Source organism: Contarinia nasturtii, unplaced genomic scaffold (assembly GCF_009176525.2).
Source record: "Contarinia nasturtii isolate CC-2019 unplaced genomic scaffold, AAFC_CNas_1.1 Cnas_scaffold_1037, whole genome shotgun sequence".
Taxonomy (NCBI): Eukaryota; Metazoa; Arthropoda; class Insecta; order Diptera; family Cecidomyiidae; genus Contarinia; species Contarinia nasturtii.
This window is the reverse complement of record NW_022198383.1, coordinates 6200605-6214935: the sequence shown is the minus strand read 5'-3', so window position 1 is coordinate 6214935 and position 14331 is coordinate 6200605. Positions and strand designations below refer to the sequence as shown.

The 14331-nt window shown below is 36.1% G+C and overlaps 1 protein-coding gene across 1 annotated transcript in view; it reads right to left on the bottom strand.

The window, feature by feature from the left end:
• LOC116343598 (neurotrimin-like) overlaps positions 1-14331 on the bottom strand; it is a 66436-nt gene that overhangs the window by 41823 nt on the left and 10282 nt on the right. Inside the window, exons 3-9 of the mRNA XM_031771773.1 lie at positions 12660-12686; positions 12432-12566; positions 12308-12362; positions 4488-4646; positions 3517-3585; positions 3440-3445; positions 2842-2895 (exon numbers count right to left, since the gene is read on the bottom strand). Coding sequence (XP_031627633.1) covers positions 2842-2895; positions 3440-3445; positions 3517-3585; positions 4488-4646; positions 12308-12362; positions 12432-12566; positions 12660-12686 — 505 coding nt within the window. The remainder of the gene's footprint in view (positions 1-2841; positions 2896-3439; positions 3446-3516; positions 3586-4487; positions 4647-12307; positions 12363-12431; positions 12567-12659; positions 12687-14331) is intronic.

Below are 14331 nucleotides of genomic sequence, written 5' to 3'. Positions count from 1 at the left end.
AAATGGCATGAGCATGAGCTCTTTGTACAAATAATATAAGTCAAGCTACGTCGTCGTCAATGTTGTTGCTGCCATTGTGCTATCTTTCTGCATTTCAAATGTGCGTGCGTGTATCCGGGGGGGAGAACGGGGATCATATTTAGCATACGTGTTTTACGCCGTGTGAAGTGAAGCATTTTGTCAATGTGCTCTTACTGTTATCGCTCTTGTGCTGCTGCTGTTGATGTACATTTTGCTTCTGTTTTTGCCATTTTTTTTTATTCATTTATAAAAAGTGCTCATGTTATTTTAGTTTTCAGCAGAATCGAGACGAGACCACTTGCCGTTCTGCATAAAGCATTGCCTAAAATTAGTCATTGCACTCGATGACTTCTTGCACCGTAAGCGATAATTTTAAAACAAGAATTTAGACTCTGGCCCATATGATTTCCACCGCATGCTCTTGTATGCTACATATTAAAATGCTGTTGTTTTTGCCGGAGACACTGACGGAATTGTTGCTACATTTTGAAATGCTCATTCATGTTTGCACTTTGAATTTCATTTCTCTTTCATTCTCACAACTATTTTTTTTTATCTTATATTCATTTCTCGGTGGAAAAAGCCATTCCGGCTGAATAACGCTGCTTGGTGCATTCCTCACGTTGCAAACCAATGTGTGTATAAAAGGTGACGTTTATTTGCTGAAAGCTCACCTAAATCCTTTGAGCTTTACCGCAACACCAATTTATGCGGTTTTTCTATTTGCTCAATTTATGCAAGGCAATACGGTACAGAGATTTTCACATCGGCACAAGGTATTTCCTTGTCGGTGCCTTGGTGCATATAGAAAACATGTTTACATTATACGTTGTGTTCAGTTGTTGAACGAAATCATATTTCAATATGTGTTTGGGTGTAATCGATGTGAACCGAACGACTGTCGGTTGTAAATGTTTGTAAATAGTATAGTTGGTCTTGGTGTTTGTATCGGTCGTTTTATTACTATTTAAAATGCTATCAATACCCATGAATAACACACCGACCAACACACTTTTGCATGCTGCGATACATTGCTTTTGGGATAGCCCTTTTATTCTTTGCATCGTGTTGTAGTTCAACTGATGATGACATGATTCTACATCGTCGCTATATCTCATTTCAAACGGAAGGAGGTAGAGCGTTCTCACACGAAATAAAGGCCCATGTTGATCGTTTCGATCAATGTAGCTTCCAGGGGCAAATAAACACCAATGCAAGTTGATTTAAATTATTTCAAACCCAGCAATCACCAGACACTCTACTGTCACATTTACCATTGTATTGACAGTAGAGTCAGTTTATTCGGTCTTAAATCGAATTCCACTCCATTCCTCAACTTGCCTTTCTCCTCTATTGTTTTTCTTCATTCCGTTTCCGTCTTTGTTGTCTCAATCAAAAAAAGGGGTGGACAACATCACATAACTCAATTAAAATAAATCGTACGAAAATCAACCGCAAAATTTTAACTGTCATTGGTGGTGTCGGTGATTTGATTTATATGCATGTAATTGAATAGTAAAAAAGCATTCATTGTGTAAATCCCAATCATGTAAAGTCCAAAGGACGAATAAATGGCAAAGTCATACAATCTAAATCTAAAATCAAATTGCATCGAAGCAATTCAATGCCACTTTTATTTATATGACCCAATGCATTTCGAAATGTACCATTTCCACAATTTGAGCGTAAAGAGCATGTAAAAGTGGGGAAAATGTTTTCGGCAGCCACTTAGATTTATCCGAAAATGTGTTGTATATTCGATTCTATTCAAATGAGTTGGCATACACAAATCACAGTCGAAGCAATACATACACAAGAGAAAAATATTTCTTTTCTCGGTTTTGTGCTATGTTCATTGTGCATTTTTCCTGCGGCCTGTGTTCCGGATAATGTTTTGTGTGCTAAACAAAACAACTCTATTTTAACCCTGGCAAGATTTTTGGGCCACATTCCAAATAACACGCGCTTCAATTCAATTCATTGGATTTTTGCTGTGCGATTCGATTTATGACCATTGAAATTGATATTTTTACTGGGTGATGTGGCTGGTTGAGTGTATTGTTTGGTTTTCGGTTAAACAAAATATAACTTGAAACGGCAGCATTCCGCTCAAAAAGCACAAACACACATTCTCACACTCGAAATCGGCTAATGGCCGAAGAAAGGCTTTTCTCGGTTGATTTAAATGCTTGAATGGCTCTACATTGGCATCACAATTAGGTTTTAATATTCTATTAAACGGTTTTGCTACACATACACACATGCTACTATTAAAGCTGCTCCAACAAACGAATTCATCCCATTTGATCCCATATTTATGTATTCACACACATACACACACACACGAACACAACGCCACAGCTATAAAATGTTGCGCATTGAAGCCAATGTTTGTCTATGGATTTGGTTTCACGTGTTTTTTTTGCTCGCTGTTTTTATTCATTCGTACTTCGAGCGTTTTAAAATTTTGATGAATTCATTCGAAATTCTAGCAGCTTTATTGCAAGCATATTGCGTCAATTACATTTGCAGTAAGTTTTTTTCTTTTTAGTATGCGAACGACTTTGGGATTTCAATAAAATGACCATAAAACCCATTGAGTCGAACGTGTAGAGAAAGCACATTGCTAATGGAGAAAATAAACAAATCTGCCTAGTGTCACACCGTCATCTCTAATTGACTGCCGAGTTGCTGGTGAGTACGCTATCGTTGTCAGCATTCAATTTTGTCCACATATTTACTTGATTTCCGGAGCTGAACCCGAACAGAAGGATAAATAAAATAGACTGCAAAAAAGCAGCTTGACATTTTTGTACTTACAATCAACGCTCACTTTTATCCTCTTCGAAACAGTTGGGGGCACATTATTCGATGCTGCGAAATAAAAACAATAGACAGAAAAAAGCATAAGAATACAAATAGGGTAAATATAGATACAATTCAGATTACAGTAGGTACAAATAGGTAATGGTTTATGTATTTAGAGAATGGTACTTTTATATGTGAGGTGAAAATCATTTTTAACACAATTTTCGACCTAGTTTTCAACTAAAAATGTATTTAAATTAAAAGAACAATGCCAAAAAGTTAGCCAGCTGTCAAACTCAATTGTGAATTTTCATGGGAGTGACAGAGACAAGCATACAAATTTGACAAGGCTCTTTCTAATGCCACAAAAAAGTCAGACTTAAAAATTCTTTGAGTTCAAGAGGCAATCAAACTACTTGGCAGTGAAGAGGTCAATTTCGTTTTGCAATTCGAGATTCTTGATGGGAATCTCCATTTTTTTCGAAAGTAAAATTGAAAAAATGTGTAACGATCGACAATGAAAATTCTACTGTCACGCGGCAAATTGTGATGTTTGCCGCCCGTACTGTTTTCTTCTTAAAATTAAAATTAATATAAATTTTCAACTTACCAATGCCTGGAAAGAAAAAATAAAAAATATAAGTTAAAAATTACTGCTTTTTCCCATGTATGCATATCGTCACTTACACAGATAGGAGCCCATGTCAAGCCGGGATATCCGTGATATTTCCAATGTGTCACCGTCCCATTCACTGACTGTACCAAGAAAAAGAAATTTCAAAATTAATGAATTACCTACTGCATGGCCTTTAAGGTAATGCGCCTGATGCTGTAATATTAAATCTGTATAGGTTGTGGCAAGGTCCATCCTTTATAGGACTCCTGAAGAACTGTGAACCGAATCCGTTCATAGGTTCGGAAGTTACAGGTCTCGAATGAGAGCGACCTGCAGCTTTCTGCTTATAAAGTAAAAAATCGAAGGCGCATTACTGTTCGACCCATGTTCTAAATGCGTCGAAAAATTGTAGCAAAAAATGCTATTCGCCTTTAATATTTAAAAAAAGGCAGAGCTTATTCTAACAGTAACAAGTCTATTGAAAATTCAATTTTGAATGACGTAACAATCTGCGGATCGCATGTTGTTTTTCGAACGTTGGTGCTAAAACACAAAATCGTTTCACACTCATCTTCAATGAAGGAAAACCCATTAAAAGTTTTTTTTGTTCAGTCTTTCGTATGTGTCTGCGGCGGGTCACTTTTTGTTCTGTCGACATTTTACACGAATGTGGAATTGAAAATACGAACGAACCAAAATGCACAAACGCGACCTATGTATTGTTTGTATTTTTTACCCAACATTGAACAGTTCCTTGTTTTTGTTCTGCATGTATTCCATAAAAGAGAAGGAATAAAGCCCCTGCGATTTTTTTCTGGCGACAAAACAATGCAATAAATGGATATATCGTACAAAATAGCGATTAAATGTTTGAAAAAGAAAACAAGAAAAAATAAATTAATTATCACGCGCTGGGCGCGTCAAGTGGAATGCTACAAAGTGTGGGAAGGAAGCTTAATTGAAAGTAACCATTTAGACGCATGTTGAACAACCACTACACAATGCACTTTGTATACATTCTTTTACCCGTTACTATACTCACCAACAAGTGATTTATTTATGGCGATTTTTTCCATTGAGTCTCGCTTCCACTTTACAGTTGGCGTTGGTGATCCAGAAGCTCTACAGCGTAGCGTCACATTCGAACCTTCACGCACAATTACGTCGCTCGAACTCAGCGAGTCGTCGATGTTTGGCGGTACTGTGCGCATGCATGCAAGTGACATTGATTGTTGTTTTTATCGTCGGTCAACATGTAAAAAAATAGAGGAAATTTATTTGGAGTTGAAAAAAAAATCAATCTATGACAGAGTTTCGTTGCGATATTCATTCGATTCATCCATTCCAAAAATACAGTTAATTATCGGCGACAAACAATGAAGAAAAAACGCATGCATAAATGGAATTCTCATGAGTGCAAAAGTCTGAATGGTGATGGTGGTGACATCGAAAATGACTCGATGAGAAGCGAATGATTTCCGAAAAGTCGTAAATTCCATTCAGTATAATTTCTCAATATGTTTAACGAAGAAAAAATAAACGGAAATTCACAGCACAAAGTACAACATTGTCATGATTTCATTTCCATGGTAATGGTTTCATAAATTACTGTAACACACAAACTACAGATTTCGTTTGGAGTAAGCGTAAAAACAGCAGCATTGTGAATAAATAAGGTAAATAATCGAGGGAATACGGGAAAAAAAAGCATTCAAGTGACAAGACCAAACAAAAACATCCAACAGTTGAAAAGAAGAGAAAAACACATCGCACGAAACAGAAGAGGAAAAAAGCTAATTTAGATTATCTCTCACTCAGTGGAAGTTGCGACAAACAAAGGTTTTGCTGTCAAATCTGTCGACAAAAGTAAATCGAATTCTGTTTCGGAAAAAAAAACTTTCTTCTTTCATCGCTCATGTTCCCCCTTCTCTCTTGCACCTTCACTCTCTCTCGTGATAACAAGCTGCACAACAACAACAGAAGTTTGGCACGTTTGACATCGAAGCAGCATAAATATTTCATTGACAAGGCGAAGAACATTTGTTCAATTTGACTGGATGGCACTTCGCCGCCGCCACCGACGACGACTTGAATGCTCCTTTCGAGTGCTTTATGTTTTAATCATGCATCTACTACAAGTAAACTTTTTGAAAAGTGCTCAGCCCAAAAGTGGCTCTGAATTTTGAGATGCGTATTTCCAAATATAATCCGCCATCGTCTTCGTTCAAGACTTCTTGCCTGTTTCTTGTTCTTAGCCATCTTGCATTCAAATTAACTTCACGTGAATCAATGTGACATTTTATTCACGTTCTTTAAAAAATACATAGAAAATTCAAAATGATTTCTTGACTTTTCTGAAGTGGCAATCCTATTGAAATATGTTCATCGTCCGTGCTCTCATTCAATTTTCCGAGACGTAATTAATTTACACAAAAACACTGAAGTTGAATTAACTTTTTCTCGAAATGGTAATTTTTAATAAAGCTCGATGAGTGAAAATAGCGAAAAAACTGGCTAGATGTGCTGAAATTCAAAGTGTTTTTATTTCGGTTGGATTGAAATAACACTGTAAGAACTACAGATAGAAAAGAGCGGAAGGAAGCCATAAAGAGTGCAAGAAGAGAGATAGAGAAGAAGAAGTTCGTAGATCAAATTCGCTTCTATTGTGAAATACATAAAAATATTACCATAATGAGGAACAAAAAATTAATAATAGCCAAACACATGTAAAAATCAAGCATTTACAAGACGAACTTATGTTGTTACAATTTCGGTTAGCAGTGCATGAAGGCACGCCAAGAACATCTGCAATCGAGCAAAATAGTTTTAAAGTATACTTTTGCGAGAGCAAATTGCTGGGTAAAACTTTACCGGTTTTTTAAACAATAGTCTTTTCTTGAAGAACCATCGTCCAAATCATCAATTCTTGGGGAAAAAAATCATTTATTCGACTTTTTTTCCGTATTGTCAAGAACTTTTTCGTTTCTTATAAAAAGGAAAAATCGCTATTTTTTCACTTTCCGTTTTAAGTGGGAAGCCTCGGTTTTCACCTTCAGCACGAAAATTCGTTTGGTAATAATCGTTTTTAATTTTTACACTCATAATGGGATGCTATTAAAACAGACATGTTGCCTTTGCATCTGTTTCGGCTGCTGTTATCGATTTTACCAAAATGAGGGTGTGAGACCGAAACAACTCGAGCAAGGGGCAAGAGTGAACTTTTGTTCGTTTGAAAATCAAAATTGCCCCTCGATAGTCATTACATTTCATTCAGCAATCTCTTGTATAAAACTTTTCGAGATAAAACATACTGGGTTATGATGCAGCACATGTAGCTTGTTAACCGACGAGACAAAGGCCAATACACGTTGTGTATTCTGGGTTCGGTCATTGTTTGACTACGCACAAAAGGATGTTCATGACCCCAAAAATATGCAAAAAAACTTGTGTAGGTTGATTAAATTAAATGTTTGGCAATAAAGTTTTGCCTCAACAAAAAAAAAATATTGTGTAATTTGAATGATTGTTCATTACATTGAGTATATTGTTACCATTTTTAAATACAGGATCAAATGAACAACGGCCTACGATATGACATTCACCGAAAATTGTGCACGTCGATAATTCAAACCTTAAGCATTGCAATACAACACCACATTTGTGGATTTTATTTACAATCTACTTGCTACAATCACATTGCTCGGTTGGTCGTGCGGTGTTCGGTTGTTAAGTCAAGTGGGAATTGCAGTTTTAAATTCACACAACGAATATTACAAAACTTAAAATTTTACTATCGTTGAAACGGTAAATACATCAATTTGATTAAATTTTCATATTTTACTTGGCCAATTGCCGGCGTGTAGTTTAGCTCACCTTTATACGCAGACAGAGATAGAAAATCCAAATGTTCCGACAATTTAAAGTTTGTACATGGAAAATGCAGCATTTGAACACAGCAATTCGGTGTGAGTGTGAAAAGTTTGTTCCGGTGGCAAATCCGGGTTTCGGCAACAATGAGAAGATAAATAAAATTGCTCGGTTATTTAAATGATTCACACGTGCCCCAAATCAATCTCATCATTAAATCCAGTTAGAGTTATTATGATGAGCATTTTTTTTAACGTTCGACTTTTTCATCAACATTGAAAATATCGATATTTTTTGGCCTTTCTTGAGAGCAAGCCAGTGGTAAAGTGGCGATTTAAATGTTGAATGCGATGGATTAGCAAACAATGAAATTGTTTGATTGCTTGAAGGATTAATCTTGAAATCCAATTTCTACAAAGAAATTTCCTTAAAATTCCATTACCTTGACCACTCCTAGAAATACATATGTACCGTTGAATGCAACCAAAAATACCATTTAATGATTTTTCATCGGTCATATTAAGTGAATGGCTGTTGAAGATTGTGAATTGAAGACGATTTTTTTAGACGATAACCTTTCTCTAAGTTACTTCGAATTGATATAATGATTATTCTCAAATAAATGTGTGTTGATCAGTTAACGAGTGCCCTATTTATTTGTGCTTGCTGTATAGTAAGCTATCGTTGTTAAATTGTGTATCATAAATAATGTTTGTTCAAATGTTGGAATTTCCCATTCCGATGGAATATGTGAGTGTATATTTTGATTGATAGAATGTAATAAAATTCAGTTTTACGGTAGAATTGCGAATGGCAAGCTCATGAAAGAAGAATCACAGCAAGCAAATATTGATGCAGTAATGGAGAAAGTTTGGTGTAAATCGTAAACGGAATAAAATCGAAGAATATCGTCTCTAGAGAATATCGATTACGACACACAGCATCGACATAAGTAAAACAGCAATAAGAGAACTACCTTTGGCACTGATGCAATTCATAAAATAGCCTGTCAGACAGCAATAATAGTTGAGCGTCGCATTGGCATCACTGAATCTATTTGTAAATTCCATCGAATAAACGATGTGCCAGAGATGGTGAAAAACAAGTGCTTTTTGAGAATGGCCAAAGAGAAAAAACACACGAAAAGTCACAGAAAAAGCGATGTTTGTTTGGTATGCAAAGTCGACGGCTTGTCGAATGTACAACCATTCAAACAAGAAGCCAAAAAAAGTACGAATCGAGAGAGAGAGAGAAAGTGAAAACGATAAAATATTCTCTTTATTCTGGGCGAAAAATAAATGGGCAAAAGCGACAAAAGTAAGTTGTATGCTGAACAAAACTATGTGCAGTCGCAATGATTTTATATTTCTTTGTGAATTGAAAACGAGCTCAAGTGGTGGAGTTTGTTTTTTGTTGGCCACTCTTGAAACTGTCTGTTAGCGGTAACCACTAACGTCATCGAGAGATTGATTCGGACATAAATGCGAAAGCAGCATGTTTTTGTCAGTAAGATTTTTGCGTATGTGTCTCATTTTTTTTCGCATCTCTTCTTCATCCGAATCACAGACGAATGAAATTATTTTCGGTTGCATTGAACATAAAAAAAATGTCGATGCATATGCATAGAGAGTTGGCGTTTTCCGTACAATAATTTTATAAGCTTCGTTGCATACACAAATTGAAATGCAGATTTTAAGATTTCAATTTTACCATTTCGCTTGAGTTCCGCTCCACTTTTCTTCGAAACAAACTTATGTGTGTTTTCTCCCTTCGAATCGTGCCGCAGTCCGACTTATACTCTTTTTTTCGTTTTGGTAATCGCTTTATTTTTTCCTTTCTTTTTATTTGGCTTGTTGTTTTGCAATTTTGTGCACCTTTCACAAGTTATCTCTATACCTCTCTCTGTATACATAATTCCGGGAGTAGTTTTGAAATGCGCTAGTGAATGCCTCAAGCCCCATTTGTATATGCACACTCATGAGTGCTTTGCAAATCGTATATCCTTTGCGAATGCCCAAATAAATATATACCGAACTTATTTGATATGTATGAAGATCTCATCATTTTCCGGATTTCAACTAAAATATCTCTATCTCTCGCACTTTTTTTCTCGACTATGTCGGGGTTAGTTGTTGCGTTTGAAAGAAAACTCCTATAAAGAAGTAACTAAGTACTTGAGTGAAGCATGTAAAGTTTGCTTTTCTTCATCAGCATCATCAGAATCGTCTCGTTTCGTTGGTACGGTGTGGATATGTGTGTATTCGTGCGATTTGTATTTGCTTTCACTCTCTCCACTGTGTGTGTTTGGAATAGTTTCGAATGAAAATTATAGCAGTACCTCTTACTCCGGTTTCGGCCAATGAAAAGAGCAAAACTTATTAATATTTAATGAAAAAAAAGAGAAACGAATGCTTCGGCTTGCACTCAAACACAAAAAAGGAGAAGAGAGAATCCCAAATAACAACAAAAGTTTGAGCCGAAGACAAAAAAAGCAACGCTTGTCGAAATGTCGAGAGATAAGAGGGAGCCCATGCACCGAGTGAGCCCGAGTGAAAGAGAAAATATGCTCGTTATGTTACGAATGAATGTTTTGATGGTTTTATCTTTTGAAATAGCATAAAAACCGCTTACATGCAACCGAACAACTGCCGTTACAACAAGGATCGACCACCCACTCTCATTTGAACATTTGATTTGATTTCATCGCTTCCTTTTCTTATTTCTCTACTTATCTCAATAATGTGGTAGAATATTCTTAAAGTTCAACAAAAAGTGGAAGAATAAGCAGAGAGCTTAAGCAACAGTAGCATCAGCACCAACACCAACCGATATCGGTTGGGTAAATTGTAATGGGTAATTCGATGGCTGGTGGTAGATGCATATACATTGTCGACTGTGTTTTTTCGGTGAGAGAAAGGTGCAAATGAGACCGTCAGTTTGTTAAAGCAACCGTCGTTGGCGTCGACGTCGTCATCGTTATTATAATACACATACGCAAACCACAATACAATATGCGGAATTGGTTAAGTTAACAACGAAATAATTCACAGAGAAACTCTATCGCTGTGTATTTTCATTGCACGTTTAACTTTGCGGAAAAGCTTGCTCGGATTAAAATCGCAAATCTCTTCGGAAACAAGTCATGTAATTTGTTACTTTTCCGGAGCGCATCATTCGAAATTGTTTCAGTCCCTCGTTGTTGATGAGTTGATGAGTTTGAATCCGATTTAAGATGACGATGAGGTGATAATAAGGCGCTGATGGGACTATGTATGAGCATACCTGTTCATACGCAGCTTTCACGATGAATCGATTCATTTCAACGAATCAGAGATTACTCACTAAGTCGTTGGTTTAACTTTCGATTTTTCGGTTGGTGCGACATCCAAAATTGATGATACATTAATGTGATGGGTATAAATCCGACTTGGAGACACTTTTTCGATAAATAAGACGTGTATATTTGACGCTTAAGACAGTGCGCATTCCATGTGGGTTTTTTTTCTCTTCTTCTTTGTATCTTGAGTGAAAAATTTTCAAATGCTTGAAATTCCCTTGCGAACAAAACCATCGAAATATGAACGAGATGAAGTAGAAAATTCATGAAAATTGCATTGTAAAATGTAATTTTCTTTTCTTCATGCATTTTGATCTTCTGAAATTAGAGACGGTGGATAAAATGTGTTTTCTTCTATCTCGACTTTTGTTTCACCTCAAGAATTTTTCTCATATCTCACTCGTTTTTTTTTTGTTTAAATTCCAACATAAAAATTTCGCCCGAAATATGTCGAAATTTGTTCATTTTTACTAAGCCGAGCACTTCATTCTACGATTTTTGATATGCTTTTAAGTAAAATGTCAAAAATTCTACAGAAACAATACGCAATATGCAACCCAATCTTGTTCCGGATTTTTTTTTTCATTATGTGCAATGTTTTAACATCGATGCACACACATTTCTTGTTGCATTAAACGTCAATCGTCGGACATGTACCGCAAATAAGAATTATGGGGAGAGAGAGAGCGAGAGTATAAAGTGGCAAGCGAACAAACATGAAGGTAAATCCACAGTCAGCAAATTTTGCAACACGAATGTGTAAAGAGAAAAAATGCAATTGATGATGTGAATTCGTGCATTAACATTTTAAATGGATGCGAACAAAACAAATGACATCGTGGTAACAACAGCAACAGCGAAAAAAAGATGAGTGTGTAAAATCAACGACGGCGGTTACAATAGCAGCGCTTTGCCATGGCGAAAATGTACGGAAAAACTCTCTTGATTCTGCCAAATGTGCATTTGCATCTTTCGCCAGCGCATTGGAAAATGAAGTGATGCAATAACTGTCGACATTGAAACGAAGTGTAATTTAAAATGTTAATATGCGGCCATGCAAGTAAAAAAACAACAACAAAATACAAATACATAAAATCGCTCGAGAGAGAGAGAGAGAGAGATAGAGAGAGAAAAAAATAAAATATATTGACTTCAAATGGCATATGTAAAACAGGTTAAATATTCTGAATAAAAGAAGAGCAAAAAAGCATACAACGGACGCGAAAACAACGGTGCACAATACACTGGCAGTGAATAAGCAAAAAGTGAGTGGTGGTGAATAAATGGGCGAAAACAAAACATGCGGTTAAAATAAACAGCGCACCAAATGTTATACAATAAATTATTTTATAAGCGGGGAATCAACACGATATGTGCATTGCACTGTACACGGCTGATGAACGGCTTCCAAATAAATTTTCGAACGAAATTTAAAGAAACAACAACAACTACTACGAATGCAATGACATCGATGACGCCAACAGCGATTTAAATTATATACATGTACAACATAAAATTGGTGTTTAACAAAAGGTGATGAACAAAGCTGCTAAATGGCAGTTTTCGAAGTGCGCGAATATCAACGAATTTAAAGCTGTCGTACGTATCGACCACAGTTATTATTTAAAAAAAAAAAAAACACAAAAGTATCATTTTACCTACGACCACCAAATATCCATACTGCGTTTTGGCTGTCACGGTGTTTATTTGACACTGTAAAAAAAGAAGAAGAAGATTCTCAGTTTTCGATTTGCTTGTTGGACATTGTTTCGGTTGTCGAACCATATATCGGCCTTTATCCTCTTCCTGCACATTGCTAATGTGAAGATACCACGTTTTATGCTTATCATGTTTATCATGTGTTACACTGATCCGTGGATTTCGGGTGATTACATGGTTGTGCACTGTCAAAATTGCCTAAACACAAAAATGAACAAAAAATAGTGTGATTTGTTAGTGAATCGAAAAGGCTGAATCGCAGCCGTCAACATTTTTAAAGGACAATTTTACCGATTGCTCGAAATGCATCCAAGCTAACTGAAATGGAGAGAGAAAGAGAGAAAGTAAATGATTTGTACTAAAAAACGACCTAAAATACGAAAAGAAAGTGATTAGTGAATAAAATTACAAAGGGTATTATATTTTTGTTATCATTTGATTGAAATTCTTTGTGATGACTCGAGAAAACCGTTTATCTCGATTTAATTTATCCCTGGGGGAAGACACGTGAAATAGCGTTAAGAAAATTGCAGTGGAATAGACAATTTCGACTACTAAATTCACTGTAGTCAAATCACTGGGTTGCTGCAAAACACGTATCACTGCCGTCATCCCTGTTTAGCGTAGTGAAGGATTAATGAAATAGTGAAATCACGCATTAATCGTTTGTGCCTTCCCCTAGATTTAAGCTCGATGGATTGAAACATACAAAATCGCATTGAAAAATAATCGTTGCTTAAATAATCAACGACTTCCACCAATTATTTTTGGGACAAAGCCTCTTCATTTAATCGAAGAATCATTTAAAAATAGATTTCATTCGATTTGGTGGCAAGTCGGTAGCTATTATCTTATCAGATTGTACGAGCGATTCACTCTTTAATCGCTTTCAATAAGAACATACTTCTGAACAAAAGATTTGCATCATTCATCTTCTTCGCTTTTGTCGCTTTTTTTCTTCGTTTCCATTCATGTTGAATGAGAATGTCAAATTTAAACTAAACGAAGCTAAACAACTATTTATTTACCATGTCGATATTGGTTGGCAAAAATTGAAAGATACACATGACAATAAGATGCTTGAATACATCCAAACAATGAACACTTGGATGAAGTGCCAACATTCGATAAATCGAATGCATTTACAAAACAATAAAGAGAAATGAGAACTCAAAAACAGTGACAAAAACGAAAACAACGGTATTGACGACGACAACGATGACGTTGAGAACGCGCGCGATCAGTTTAAAAGATTAGTCAAGACAATACACGTCGAACGAATGAAGAACGGCGTACATATATTCGAATGAGAAACAAAAGCTGCATTTACCGCCAACAATCGAAAAACATATTGAATTTTATCTGAAGCATATAGCAAAATACAAGGTGTGAAGTAGAACGTGATTCGCATTTTACATATTACAAAGAGAATACCCGAATCGTCGTCGCTATGCTACTTCGCTTAAAATTTAACGAAATAGAAAAAAAGAGAGAATCGAAATGTGAATGCTGGATACAAATGAAAGACAGCGCCAAAGCCAAAGTGAAACCGGTGCGACAGTGTATGGTGGTCGGAAGTGAAAAATGCATGAAGAAATGAATTCCCGTTTTTCACACCATATCGAATATATCGAATACTCATACCCAATTTGTTAGCATCATGATTGGTATGTATGCGCTACAATGTCGCAATATCACACGAACGAAAATGTTCGAGACACACGCAGAAGAAAACGTGCTTTTTTCTCTCATACCGAACTCAACCGAAGTATTTCGCGTAGAATGCTCAAAAGTTAGATTCAGTTAACTCTTTTGAAATGTGTCTCCTTTCGGCTGCTTGTGCAACTTTTTTGCGTGCTCGATTTTGTTTGTGCATATGAAATGTTTCGGTAAACAAAACGCGGTGTAGGCAAATAGAGTTTAACTTGTTCATGTGATTATATATGTTTGTTCTGTTTTGGAA